Source organism: Urocitellus parryii, chromosome 6 (assembly GCF_045843805.1).
Source record: "Urocitellus parryii isolate mUroPar1 chromosome 6, mUroPar1.hap1, whole genome shotgun sequence".
Classification (NCBI taxonomy): Eukaryota; Metazoa; Chordata; class Mammalia; order Rodentia; family Sciuridae; genus Urocitellus; species Urocitellus parryii.
The window spans coordinates 2,386,617-2,400,966 of NC_135536.1; the positions used below are offsets into that span (position 1 = coordinate 2,386,617).

The following is a 14,350-nucleotide window of genomic DNA, read 5'->3' on the forward strand; positions in this document are numbered from 1 at the left end:
CCAGGAAGGGCAGGGCTGGGCAGGGCAGGAGCCGGGTGTGCTGGGCTGTTTCAGTGTGGCAAGGCCACCACGTCCTGGAGACAGTGGCTGTCCTGTGAGTGTGCGAAGGCCACCCAGCCATTCACTTGGAAGTGGTGGAGCGGTCACTTCACCACACAGAGGAAAAGTCTGTGAGTCTAGAGAGAAAAATAAATGAAGCCAGGGCTTTGCCCCCCCCCGGAGGAGACCAGGGCGCCCAAGGGGGAAGTGCATCTCCCCCGCTGGGAGGGGAGCCCTTGCCACATGAAGCAGCTGGGCACAGAGGGTGATGTCACTGGAAATCACCACCTGTCAAGCCCCAGATGGGGCTCTTGTTAGAAGCGGAAGGCAGAGCGCCCCAGACAGGCTGGTGGGGGCAGGAGGCTGTGCCCTCTCGCTGCCCTGGGCACCTGGGATCCCCAAGGCACCGGCCCAGGGGCATGGCAGTCAGTGGCCTGTGGCGAACCCCGGTGGAGGTGGTGTGCGTGGCAGACCCCTCGAGGGTCCCAGCCCCTGGTGGGTGCTCCCTGAAGGCTGAGGTGAGTGGTGCCTTGGACACTCACATGATGGCATGTGGGCTTTCGAGGACTCCTAGGGATTCCGCTGCGCCGACACGAGACCACAGCGACTGGTGCTCAGGGTGCACCTGCGAGGGGGCGAGCTGGGGCCTCACAGCCCTGCGCCTGGGTGGGCGGAGGCCCACATAACTGGGGGAACCCCAGGGCCCAGCCTTGAGCACATCCCGGTGTGCGTGTCTGGAGCACTGCTGGCTGCAGAGCTGTCCTGGAGATGTCCCTGGACACACTCCTTCTCATGACCTCATGGCTGGAAGAGCCAGGACTGTGCCAGGCTTGGGCAAGGGAGGGGCTGCACCCCAAGCCCGGAGGCAGCCCTCTGTGCAGAGAGGTCGGGGAGGGGTGGGTGACGCTGGCAGGGCTGGTGTCTTCCAGGGAAACTGGGCCAAGGAAGGCCATGCTCATCAGTCAAGGCAGCTTCCCAGGTGGCCCCTGACCCCAACTCCCGGTCGCCACATGGCCTGTCGGGGAGAAGCCCCCAGCAGAGCCCTGTGCCTGCAGGCCTGCCCTAGGAAGGTGGCGAGGGAGGGCTGGGCGTCTTTGGCAGGCACCCATGGGTGTTCCTGGTGAGCAGGAAGCGTCTGCTCCTGTGCTGCAGAGGACCTGGCCTCCCTCTCTCCAGGCCCAGCTGCGGCGGGTGCTGCCTTGTCTCCCTGGGACAACGCTGGGAGGTGTGGCACCACCTGGATGGAGCTGCCTGGCTGCGTTGTTCCTTGGCCCCTGGTGTCTGTCCTGGGTCCCTGCTCATCTCCTGAGAGGAGGTATGGCTTGCTGGGGATGCTGTCAAAGCAGACAGGAGGGTCTGGAGCCGTTTCCTGATTCCCCTGTCCCCAGGAAAGTGAGGGGCGTGCTGTCATGGCCAGGAGATAACGCCCCAGCCTGTCAGCCAACCCCGACTCAGCTCCGCTTTGTGGTTAAGGGAGTTTCGGAGTGAACATGCTCAGACCCCTCTACTTCCTGAAATGTCAGGGGGCCTGTAGAGAGGGCACACAGAGCCGCGGCAGGATGGGCCTGGGTAAGTCACTGTCCTGGGTGTGCTGGGAGGGTCCTGGGGGGCTGGCCCAGGAGAGGGCCTGAGAGAAGGCTGCCTGTGTGCTGGAACAAAGGTGGGGCTCGCTGAAGGCTCTTAACCCGAAGCCTGTCCCCAAGATAGGACTTAGGGGCACTGTGCCCACCAAGAGCATCTGTCACATTGGTGTCCTCATCTGCCCCCATTCTCTCTAGAGATCCTTACGTGGCTGCTGGCGCAGATGCCAGGCAGGGCTGGACTTCCTCTCCCCTCTCCTGGCCTGCGTGCTTGCCATCCCCCTGGGGCAGCATGGTTTGTGGACATGGGGCTCCTTCCTCCAGGGTGGCCTAGGCTGAGAGGCACCGCATAAGGAGGGACTGCAGGACAGTAGGGACTCTTTTGGAGTGGACGGTGGTCTGTCCAATCATGGGGCAAGATCCTGTGGCTGGTGGCTCACAGGTCTCTCAGGCTAGGTATCCCAAGCACCTGGCACAGCAGGGGCTCCGTAAATTCTGCTGGGTTCATGGACCCAGGCTGGGCACATCCCCGAGGGACTGGACTGACCACTGGGGACTGGAGAATGAGGCTGAGCAGTGGTTTCCAGCATCGCCATCCAGGATGGATAATGCCGTGCGTTAGGGCCAGGCCCAGCCAAGGCTGAGAGGTGTTGGACAGCTGGCAGCTGTGTGGGAGGCCCACTCACCAGCAGTCCAACCAAAGAGAACGTGTGTCAGAGACGATGGTCTTACCTTACCGCACTGGGAAGGATGGCAACGTGGCTTCTGCTGGGCAGGAAGTCAGCCCCGGCTCCTCCTGGAGAGCCCGTGACTGATTCTGGTGAGCCTGCAGTTCTGGCCTGAGCACATCCTGATGTGGGGACCGAATCCAGGGTAGGTTCTCAAAGAAGGATGTGGGAGGAGGACGGTGGAGACAGCCGCAGTACCCTGCTGTGGCGAGGGGTGTGAGCCTGGAGGGGAACCCACCAAACCAGTCAGCCTCAGAGGCCCAGCAGCCCAGGCTGAGAGTCCCTGAAGCCCCAGCCAAGGCGGGTGGGAAGCATGGGGCAGGGACAGCCAGGATGTCTGAAGAGCTCTGTGATGGACAGGCGAGGAGCACATTCTAAAACCCAGGGGCTGTAGGCAGGTGCCGGGTGGTGCTGGGCGGCCGAGGCTGGCTGCGGCCGGTCCTACTCCTGACCCTGGCGTTTCCAGGGACTGGACAAGCTCCTCCCTGGGAGAGTGGCAGAAAGCCAGTGGCAGCTGCCCCAGGGGTATGAGCTGAGGGTGGGGACGGGCCCTGGGAAGGTAGCTGGAGGCAGGAAAGGAGAAGTCAGGCGGAGGGCACTGGCGGGGCGCAAGGGGAAGGTGTGGTTTGAAGATGGCGGTTTACAGCGGGGGCTGGGACACACGAAGGAGACTAGCAGTGTCTGCGGCCTGGGATGCACGGAGCTCGCTTGGGAGCAGGTGGAAGAGACAGGACTGATCTGTGCCTGCCCGTTCAGGACTGTGACTGCGGTCCCTAGGCCACATCCCAGGGTCCAGCTGAGCTGCTCTGTATCCAGCCTCCACAGTTTCCCCAGGAACATGGGGCCACCACGGGCACATGGCCTGGGACCGTGAGGGTGACATGAGCCTGTTGGTACTATGGGCCTTGAGGGCATTGCTGACCCATGGATGCTCCTGGGCATGGGGGGCCTTCCCCCATGGGGGGGCCCTGCTGCCATGTCAAGGCCCTTGCCCCAGCTGAGTCAGAGCCCCAGAGATGGGCCCAGATGGCCAGGGCAGGCGAGGCCAGCAGCTACTGTGCACGGCCTGGCCTGACTCCTGCCCTGCTGGAGGGCCACATCTGCTTCTAAAAGTGGAGCAGCACGGGACCCCCTCACCTGGCCCTGGTCCTCCTGATGCACACAAAGCCAAGGGGCAGGAGGGGTCCCGCCCTGGGGTACCCTTCCTGGGAAAAGCCTGTGTCTGGAGGTTGGGGCTGCTCGCCCCTGACCTCTCCTCGTGGGAGACAGCCCTGCTGCTCCAGAGATGGCACATGGCACCTGAGCTGCCCGACAGGGAGCCCCTGCAGTCCAGCAGGTGAGAGGCTCACCTGAACGGGGAGACTCAGGGGAAGCGGGAAGCGGCTGGGAGCAGCACGGAGGGTGGGAGTGGCAGTGTCCAGGCCAGGACCCTGCCTGGCCTGAGGCTATGTGCCTGTGGGGCAGGAGCACCCTGACAAAGCCTGGGCGGGGCCCACTCTGGGAAGCAAAGGCTGGGGACTGGTGTGCAGGGCCAGGCTGGAGGCAGTTCTGGGCAGGCGCCCAGCGACCATGGGAGGAGTCCAGCCCGGGGCTGGAGTTCAGTCCTGTGGGCCCACAGCCTCCCTCCAGCTGCCCCAGCACCAGCTGCCCCCTCCTGGTGTCACCACCTGCCCCCTTGCTGTGGTCCAGGGAAACCCTTGGAGCCCAGAGGTCAGACAGGCCCCAGATCTGGACCACAGTGCCCTGCAGTGCCTGGCTGCACTGTCCAGGCTGTGCCTCCGTAGGCAGGCAGGGGCCCAGAGAAGCCTCTCAGTAACAGAGGTGGTCCTCCAGCTGCTGGACAGGAGGCCAGCCTCGCAGGAGGGAAGCATCTCTCAGGTTCCCTCTGGGCTCTCACTCCCGCGGCCTTTGTGAGCCTGGGTGTGGAGCTGCCCTCCCTGCCTCCGCTCTAGGGACCAGTGCTTGGGGTAGCCCTGCAGGGGAGGGCTGGTGTCTGACGCCCACCCGGGGCCTCCACTCTGTCTGATGTGTGTGGCCTCATGAAGCGGCTCTGCTGCTCTGTAAGGACACGCTCCTCTTGTGTCCCTCAAAATCTGAAAGGAGAGAGAGGCTCACAGCATTGGGCAAGAGATGAGGTACAAGAGTGCGACCTGCCACCCAGGGCTGGGCCCGGGAGGAAGCGGGCCATAGGTGGGGTGGCTGTCCTCCCTGGTCCTGGGTAGGTGGGCACTCATCCCATCAGCCCCTCTCTTGGGGACCCTGGCCCACGAGTCCACCTCACCAGCTGGAAAGCACCTCCTTGACCCTCCTTGGTGGGGAGCACCACTTCCGTGCCCTGGAGTCCCTCTGTTTAGAGAGGGCCAGAAAGCCCTGCGTCTCTCACGAGGCTTTGGTACAGCAGCAGATGACCCCAGGTGGCTAGCTGGGGACGGCAGAGAGGGCAGAGCCCCGCACACAGGGCACTCCCCTTCCACCACAGCACGCAGAGCTCAGTGCAGGAGGACCTGAAGTCCCCTGGTAGTGTCCCGGCAGGTCACCATGAGGGTCCTCGTCCCCTTCACACTGGGAAACAGGCTGCTGGCCGAGACCCAGGAATGGAGACCGAGGGAGTGGTAGCCTCCGGGCTGCTGCCACCAGCCACGCTTGGGAAAGGCCTTCCTGGATTCTGTCTGGCTTGGGCCTCTCGCTTGGTCACGTACATGGAGAGGTTGCCTTGACTCTTCACACACTGAGCAACTTCCTGTGGCCTCAGGTGAGCAGCTCAGCTTCCTGTTACCTCCAGCTTCTAGAAACATACTTGAAAAAGGAAGGCAGGGTGCTCAGGAGCTGAGCCAGCCGTGAGCTGGGGTCTGGGTGCGTGCGGCCCTGGCCAGGTGCTGGCGTGGGTGTCCCTGGAGTCCTGGTTGCCTGATGGCTGCAGCCTGCTCTACTTGGCCTACCTGTCCCTGGTGGTGGTGGGTTCGAGCCACCGTAGGTGGAGTGGGGCCCCTGAGTTGACCTCTGCGTACCCAGCCTCCGCTCCTCTGTGGAGGACTGAGACACACATGTACCCGAGCCAGAGGGCCCAGGCTGCCTCTGAGGTCCCAGGACTCCAGTGGGCCTCCCTGACTCCCTGGAGGGGGCCTGGCTCTGTTTCCCTCACACCCTCTGCCTCGTCATCACGGGGCCTCTCTGGGGGCTGTCCTTGTTACTGAGGGATGCAGAGAAGCAAGTCCCCTGGAGCCTGCTGCCCACCTCCCATGCCCTCTGTCTGAGGACACTGTTCTCAGGGGTCCCTGTCAGGGTCCTCATCCCCTTCACAGTGGGCAACAGGCGGTGACACAGCTTCTGGGTCACATGCACTCGATGCCGTGGGTCACTCCTGGTGAGGACTACTCCAGACAGAATCTGATGGGTTCGAAGGAAGCACAGGGCTGGGAATGCAGCTCCGCGGCAGAACTTTGGGGTGTGTGGAGCCCTGGGTTTGATGTCCAGCGCTGACAACAGAAAACAAGACGGCCCCAGGGAAAGACTGAAGATGTTGGGAAACATACTGGCGATGGTTGAGACTCCCCTCAATCCCCACTACATCGCCTTCCTCCTTATTCTCCATGACACTGAGAGTTCAGATTCCTTTTTTATGATGTACATCGTGATGTTCACTGGCTTTAGTAATTCTATTAGGTTTCCTGTGGTTGATTTTGGGGAATTTTTTTTTATATATATTAAGGACCTGATATCGCATCCCACAGGATGAATTCAAGAGTTGGCACATCATAAATGTTCTCTAATTATTTTCTCAAATGAATGAATTCATGCTTAATTCACATGATTCAATCTGCTTTTCCTAAAGCAATCTCCACCTGCGCTTTCTCTAGGTCCTTTTAAGTAGTACCCTTCTCAGTAGGACCAACAAGACGCACAAGGTGTACCAGAAGACTTACATTAGAGCCACCCTGAGACTGGAACCTGCAGACATGCCAGGTGAGTGAGCCTCCTTCAACTTCAACATTCAGGGCGTCCAAGAGAGTCTTCCTCCGACCTACTCCGTCTCATCTCACAGTTCAACAATTAGCGCGCAGAGACAGATTTCTGAACCAAAGCGGACCGAGACCACAGGCCCACAGGCGCTCCACCAGGAAGCTGATAAGTGCCCACTTCACAGTTCTTCGAGAGAGTGCTGGGAACAGCCAGGAGAGGGGTGAGGGACAGAAGCAGCTCTCACGTCCAGGACCCCTGAGCACCGGGCCTGAGTCACCGCCATCCCAAGTGTCCTTGCCCTGTGGGACCCCTGCTGGCCATGGAAGAGCTGACCGTGAGCCGCACCCTCCGCCCCTGCTGCCTCCCCTTCTGGGGCTCTTCTGCCTGCACCGAGGCTCCCCGCCCAGTCACCAGTGGGGGAGGGAGGTGCAGGAGGGACTTGGCCCTCAGTGAAGGCTACAGGAGTGTGGGCCTGAGCAGGTGGTACGGGACCAGGCCTCACCAAGCCCCTGGACAGTGGGGGAGTGCAGGGGAGGAGGGGGACGCACCAGAGCTGCTCTGGAGCATGCAGGGGCCCTGGGCCACCCAGGGCTCACTACTGCCTCACCTGGGTTAACAGGCGTTGATGCTGGGATGGAGGTAGCAGGGGCATCTGAGGCCAGGAAGTGGGGGACAACCTCTCTGTGGGCTCATACACCAGGCAGGGTGCTCACATGAGGGGAGGGAGCTGTGGGCCCCGCAGCCCCGGCACCCTGCTCACTGCTGTCCGCTCACAGGCTTGTGCAGAGGACCACTGGGGGCCCTGAGGCAGCTCAGCACTCCCAAGTCTCAACTTGTCCGTCTAGACTGGGGACAATGACACATGCCAGAGTGGGAGGAACAGTGGGTGGGTTGCCTCACACCTCACACCCAACAGGACAGCCACTACCAGAAGACAGAAAATAAGAGGGCTAGAGTGGAGCTCAGTGCAGTGTTTGCCTAGCAGGGTGAGGCCCTGGGCTGCATCCCCAGCACCTCTGGGGAAAACATCAGAAAACAGCACGTGTTGAGAGGGACACGGGAGTCGAGACCCTGTCCTGTTGAGGGCAGAGTAGGGCAGCACCGAGGAGGCAGCATGGGCCCAAGACACAAGCACCCAGCATCCAGGCTGGCTGGGCTCCGTCCACTCCACGGACGAGAACACAAGAGGACACTGGGCAGGACCTGAGCTGGTCGGATATCCAGGAGCACTGCTGAGGCTGGACTCACAGGAGACCCAGAGTCCAGAGGCCAGTGAGGGTGTGGCCAGGCAGTGGCTGTGCCTGGCTGTGAGGAGCTTCATGGGCCTTCAGACCCCTGCCTCCATCCTCTTGACCTCAGAGGCCATGTGCTGCTCTGGAGTCACAGCAAGCCCCGGCAATGGCCCAGACCAAGGGCCCAGTCTCCAGCACAGTGAGAGGCACATCCTGAGTCTGGTTTATGCTGCAAACTGACCTCCTGTGGTTCATTCTCCAGTTGATCAGGATGGTAGGTGATCCTAGGACTCGACTGGCGGCTCAAATGGGCCACCTGCAGAGAAGACCTCCACGGGCCCCCCACTGTGAGGAGCCAGGGCTGGAGAGATCAGAGGACCCTCCTGCAGGCTGCTGTTGTGGGACTGGGGCAGCCAGCCCCCCCAGGACCACACCTTCCCCACAGGAGCGCCCTCCAGCAATGCCAGGCATCCTGAGCAGGAGCCGAGCGGAGCCTCTAGTAGTGAAAGGCGCAGTTCTAAATTCCATTGAGTTCAAACACAGAGGTTGGACGGATATAAAAAGATGACCAGGCTAGCCCTACAGGTGTGGGCCACCAGGAAGCACTGCAGAAGGACAGAAAGCTCAGGGTGAGCGTGTGCAGAGCCCAGGATGAGGAGGCCGCACAACAGCCAGGGGCCACTCCCCAGCAGCCACAGAGGCCAGGACCAGGGCAGCCTCTGCAGATCAGAGAACATTCCGTCTTTGTTTTGGGGACTGGCTTACTTCACTTAGCACGATAGTCTCCAGATCCATCCATTTACCGGCAAAAGTCTTGTGTCAAAATATGCTCTAGTGTCACCCATGTCCAAGCAGGACAAGAACCACCACCAAAGCCAGGCTCAGGGTTGAGGCCTCCAGCCGGGAGCTGAGGTGGGTCCACAGGAAGCCGTCCAGGGAGCTGCGTGTGGAAGGCACGTCTGACAGCCAAGACGGGGGTGGCCCCCAAAGGCTCCTGTGAGCAGCCCTTCTGGGGCGGCATGTGGCCCAGTGTAGCGCGAGCCCCAGATGCCCTCCCGGCACCGCAAAACAGACCAGCCGCAGAGACAGAGAAGAACATTACTAAGGCTATCCTCCAGCGCCTGGACACTGCTGAGATCCTTGCCCCCCAGCTGAGGGCAGGAGGGCGTGGGCCTGGGGGAGGCCACTAGGTCCCCAGGAGTCAGTGAGTGCCCTCCCAGCAGGCCCCGGGAGCTGCCTCACCCCTGCAGCACAGTGAAGACCGCGGAGGTGGGAAGCAGGCTCACCAGCCCCAGAGCAGGCTGCTGGCCCGGTGGGGCGCCCAGCCTCCAGCAGGGTGAGAGGCACACCCCGATGTCCGTAAGCTGCCCGGGCTGTGCCAGCTGGTTACAGCAGCACCTGGAAAACAGCAAGGGGGCGCATCTCAGGGCAAACCCTGAGGGGAAGGAGGACAGCAACAGGCCTGGCTGGGTTCGGGTGGTCACGGGCCAGCAGCCCACCCCAGGGTGACCCTGGGCAGCACTCTGAGCTCGCTGGACACGTGCCCAGGATGGTTGCCATAGTGGGATGTTGTTATGCAGACTTTTTAAAAAACACCTTTTAAAAACCATACAAGTGAAATGAGGGGACATGAGTCAAACACAGGCCAGGCCAGGGGTCCCAGAGGTGAAGACTGGATCCACTCAGGGGTGACTGCACCCTTGGAGACCTCGAGGTAATCGCTGAACCATCCAGAGAATCAGTAAGTTCCAAAGCGAGGAGAGGGGAGTAGAGCAATGTGGAGTCAGCTCACTGGCTCCAGAAGATGAGGCCCGGCTGCCCTGGGGGCCTTGACTGCACAGTTCACCTCTCACACCAGAGGGCCCTGGGCTGGCCCCGCCTGCCCTCCCTGGGCCCTCTTCTCCTGGGCCCTCTTCTCTGTGGGTGTCTTCATCTTCTCTCCTCTGTGCTCGCCTGTGTCCAACCCCCCCCCCCCCCCCCCCCGGTAATATTTATCTATTTTTAGTTGTAGTGGGACACAACACCTTTTATTGATTTATTTCTATGTGGTGCTGAGGATCAAACCTGGGCCTCACACGTGCGAGGCCAGCACTCTACCACTGAGCCACAGCCCCAGCCCCAGCTCCAAATTTCCCCTTTTTGTAAGGACACCTCAGGGCCCATTCTCACATGCTCATCTCAGTCAAGATGCTGTTTCCAAATAAGGTCACCTTCTGAGGCCCCAGAGGCTAGGGCCCCACAGTGTCTTTTTTAGTGAGGACAGAATTCAGCCCATAGCAGAAAGCAAAAGGGGAGTAAAAGTAAATGGAAAACTGCAAAGGAGGGCAAAACAAGGTGGAGGAGTAAATCTAATACAGGAAGCTAGGAGTGGTGGCACCCACCTGTGGGTCCTGGTGTCACCCATGTCCAAGCAGGACAAGAACCTGGGAGGTGGAAGCAGGAGAACCACTCAAGTCCAGGAGCTGGAGACCAGCCTGACCTAGCAAGACCCTGTCTCAGAAAGAAGGGTTACATAGAGAGTATTATAAATGCAAAGGGCTGACCTCGAGAGTTCAGAGGCAAAGAGTATTCGTTGTTTTAATCCAGCCATAGTATTTTGTGAGCGTCACATCTAGAATTCAAGGGTCCTGTGCTGGGGTGTGGCTTAGTAACATGTGCTTAGCAGGGTTGGGGCCCAGCTCAGTCCCTGGTGCTGCAACACGAACAGAAAGAAGCAGAACTCAGGGGCCTCTGAAGGCCAGGCTGGACAAGAAGCCACGGCAAGCAGGGCTGTCCCCAGGAGCATCTGGAGCCCTGGGACTTCACAAGGCCCATGTGGCAAGTGGCTATGAATGCAGAGGCTTCACTACACATGTGGTCTTGGGGTTCTGGCTTCCCGAATCTGGAGTGGGTCCCACCAGCTGAGGCCGAGTGCTCTGAGGGCCCGGCCACCTGGGTCCAGCCCCAGGGCACTGGCAGCCCTGGCAAGGGTCAGGAAGGAGCCCCCATGTGCACAGGGTGCTTTCTGGGTACTTCTTCCACCTAGTGGGTGGCCCGGGACCCAGGTGTCTGACCTGTGACCAGGGCTCCCTGTGGGAGGCTTGCTGGTCCTATCAGATGCCCTGCTGGCTCCTGGTGCTCACCCCTGACCTGCTGTTTGGGTGGGGTTTGAACTGAAGCTCTGTCCAGGGTGAATGAGTCCTGCTTCTGCAGGAGAAACTTAGACTGGCATTCAAAGTAGATGCCAAGGCAACATAAAATTACAAGGAGGAGGCCACAGGGAGAGCCCCTGTCCTTGGCTTCTCCAGGTTTTAGAGGCCATGTTCCTTGTCCTGAGGCCCTTCCTCTGTCTTCAGAGCCACAATGGCTGTTTTCTTTCCCCCTCTCCCACATCTAAACTCCCTGTGATGCACTGGGCCAGATGATCCTAATTAATCCTGATTCCATCAGCAACCTATTCCCCCACTGCCATAACTAGCACATTCACAAGTAGGGATCAGGAGACAGACATGTTTGTAGGAGGTCATTCTTCTGCCTACCACACAGATAAAGAGCATCATGACATAATGCCCAGTGGGTCGACTCACCAGAAACAGAACGAGTTCTAATTTCTAGGCACTAATTAACAAAAGCATCAAATATAGGAGGCAAATCTTGAAAGACCTAAAAGGAGAAGTGGATGAATCTGTCATCATGACAGGGACGGTTAGTTATCTTTCTTTGTAACTGAGAGTCAAAAAGGCAAAGAAGAGATAAAACTTGTGTAAGGATGAGACAGTGCCCAAGTCAGGGCAGGGGCTGGGGCCAGAGCAAGATCGAGGCTGGAGGAGAGAAGCAGTGAGCACCTAACTCCAGACACTGTTGATGGGGTACTCAGAAGGGCGCTTGCTCAGCTGTCAGAAAACAGACACAAACATCCTCTTCAAAGATGCAGTTTAAAAACTGACTTGGATGAGTTGCAAAGAGTGCATCTTGCACAGCCTGTGTTCCTGTCTGTGAGGTCAATGGGTTGGACCTCCAGGATCTAAGGATCTCTTTCAATAATCCCTCTGGAAATTGTCTAAGCACCTGGTGGGCCTTTCGCTTTCTCTTGGCTCTGCAAATCTCACTCTTGTTTCTGCCCCACAGGAAATGCCACCCCAGTGACCACCCCGCTCTCTCAGGCAGTCCCGGGACTGTCTGCTGGGCTCTGCAACGCGTCTTTCGAGGAGAGCAGAGTGGTCCTGGTGGTGGTGTACAGCGCGGTGTGTGTGCTGGGCCTGCCGGCCAACTGCCTGACCGCGTGGCTGACACTACTGCAGGCTCTGCAGGGCAACGTGCTGGCCATCTACCTCTTCTGCCTGGCGCTCTGTGAGCTGCTCTACCTGAGCACACTGCCGCTCTGGGTCATCTACATCCAGAATGGGCACCGCTGGACACTGGGCCCCCGGGCCTGCAAGGTGACCGCCTACATCTTCTTCTGCAACATCTACATCAGCATCCTCTTACTGTGCTGCATCTCCTGTGACCGCTTCCTGGCAGTGGTGTATGCACTGGAGAGCCGTGGCCGGCGCCTCCAGAAGACTGCCGTCTTCATTTCGGTGTGTGTCTTTGTCCTCGTGGGGCTTGTTTACTACCCGGTGTTTGACATGGAAATACAGGAGGAGAGCTGCTTCGAGCCCATGCGGATGAATGAAAAGATCGCGGGCTACCACTATGCGCGGTTTGCAGTGGGGTTCGCCATCCCTCTCTGCACCATAGCGTTCACTAACCACCAGATCTTCAGGAGCATCAAGCTGAGCATGGGCCTGACCGCTGCTCAGAAGGCCAAGGTGAAGCACTCAGCCATAGCAGTGGTGGTCATCTTCCTGGTCTGCTTCGCCCCCTACCATGTGGTTCTTCTCATCAAAGCGGCCACCTTCTCCTACTACAGAGGAGACAAGGTTGCGGTGTGTGCCTTTGAAGCCAGCCTGTACACGGTGTCCATGGTGTTCCTCTGCCTGTCCACGGTCAACAGCGTGGCTGACCCCATCATCTACGTGCTGGCCACAGACCATTCTCGGCAAGAAGTGTCCAGAATCCAGAAGGGGTGGAAGAAGTGGTCTGCAAAGACAGAAGTCACCAAGCTCACGCATTCCAAGGACTCAGAGGAGATGCACTTCCCCATGGCGCTCGCAGACGACTGTGCGCTCCCCCTGCCTGTGAACCCTCCCGGGCTGCAGCCAGCTAAGTGGGGCTCAGCGCACACCCCGGAGAGGCTGGTTGAGGAGACCTGCTGAGACCATTGTACTGCAGGGGAGGACCACAGGTGTGGGAAGCCAGGGCCAGAAACGTGGTCACACTGCCCATCAGCCACAGTGTCCATGTGCTGGAGCCACTCGTTCGGTGAGCCTCTGCCCCCTAGGGTCTCCTGACTGGAAGGTGGCAGTGTGTAAGTGGGTGATGCTCCCAGGCTGTCAGGAGCCAGAGAGCCAGAGGGCATGGGAATGGGCAGTTGGAGACGCCAGCTTGTTCTGCGGGTTCCCTCAGCCATTAGCCAACGCAGGGCTGCAGCAGAGCTCTGGACGACAGCTTCATGAGTGTGCTTTGCCGCAGGCATTGCTGGGTGACTGCTGCAGTGTGTCAGGGGGCTTTCCATGCTTCTGCTTCACAGGTCGATACAAGCCATAACGAGGGGCACCCTGCACCGTCACAGTGCCTGGACACTGGCACAGCCCAGCAGCAGCAAGAGGCAGGAGCCCAGCCCTGAGGACACTTGTCTGGGCTTGGTTCTGAGTTGAGCAAACACATGCTGCCAGGGGTCACCTAAGGGAGTCAGAAGCCAGGGTGGCCAGTTGCTGGTGCCCAGTAGGGTAGTCCATGTGTTTTCCACAGGGAGCCCCAGACACTCATGCTGGGAAGGCCAATCAGTCAGAAATGCTGGTAGATACCCCAGGAAGGCTGAGATACAGCTGCCACAGAACAAGAGGATGCTTGGAGTTCCTTCACACTGAGACTTCCTGACTTCATTGTCACAGGGGAGGGGGTCGGGAGCTGGGACAGAGCAAGCAGATAACTGCCTAGCGCCTCACCAGGTTGGAGTACAGGAGGAAACTCACACCGACTCGGATCCCAGCTCTGCCAGGCCATGCTGATGATTCAGTTTCCCCATCTGGATACTGGGAACAATGACACCTATCTCACTGGGTCACTGTTGGGGCTGACCCTCCCACCTGCCTGATATCCTAGCCTCAGCAAGAGTCTCAGCAGGAGACTGAGCCGAGCAGGTGGAGCTGCCTGGACATAGGGCCGGCACCAGGGGCACGCTCAAGTTTCCTTCCCGGGGAACTGCACAGAGCCCCTGTGTTGAGTCAGGTTCTCATTTCTGTAAGGCAGGTGTGGGCCTCTGCTCTTCACTGTGAGAGACACCTGGAAAACACAGAGAAACACACTTAGAAATAAAAACAGAAAAATACATGCTCTTTTCACTTCCTTTGGAAAAGAAAGACTCCATTTGACCCTTACAAGTGCTTTTCTTCTGGGAGTCCCTTGGTACAAAGGCCTTGAGGAGGGTGAGCCCTTGGATCCCACAGGGACAACCAGAACCGGGGCGTTAAGAGTGATGGCAGGGATTCTGCAAACAGTCTGGAAAATTCCGGGATGGGTGAGAACAAAAAGACCCTGGAGAGATTGCCTGCTGTTTCAACAGTATGCTGGTGTCCGGGGGCTGCTGTGACTGATTTCACAAGCTGGCCACTGACCACAAAGTGACCTCACAGCTCTGCCGGCCACTGGTCCAAGACCCAAGCATGGCAGGGCACAGCCCTCCCACCCTCCTCCAGCTGCCCTGGCCGCCGGCCTCCCCAGCTTGTGG

At 59.4% G+C, this 14,350-nt stretch overlaps 1 protein-coding gene across 1 annotated transcript; it reads left to right on the forward strand.

The window, feature by feature from the left end:
* Positions 1-458: 458 nt before the first annotated feature.
* Positions 459-13,866, forward strand: Gpr132 (G protein-coupled receptor 132). Its single transcript, XM_026405522.2, has 3 exons — positions 459-557; positions 6,205-6,310; positions 11,584-13,866. The coding sequence occupies exons 1-3, from the start codon at positions 459-461 to the stop codon at positions 12,774-12,776; spliced, it is 1,398 nt and encodes a 465-aa protein (XP_026261307.2). The 3' UTR covers positions 12,777-13,866.
* Positions 13,867-14,350: the final 484 nt, after the last annotated feature.

Excerpts from the sequence above, each read along its gene's own strand:
- Gpr132 (XM_026405522.2), top strand. The coding sequence starts at position 459 with ATGGCAGTCAGTGGCCTGTGGCGAACCCCGGTGGAGGTGGTGTGCGTG. Across the intron at positions 558-6,204 it reads GGTGCTCCCTGAAGGCTGAG|GTCCTTTTAAGTAGTACCCT; the intron begins GTGAGTGGTGCC and ends CGCTTTCTCTAG. Across the intron at positions 6,311-11,583 it reads GGAACCTGCAGACATGCCAG|CACCTGGTGGGCCTTTCGCT; the intron begins GTGAGTGAGCCT and ends AAATTGTCTAAG.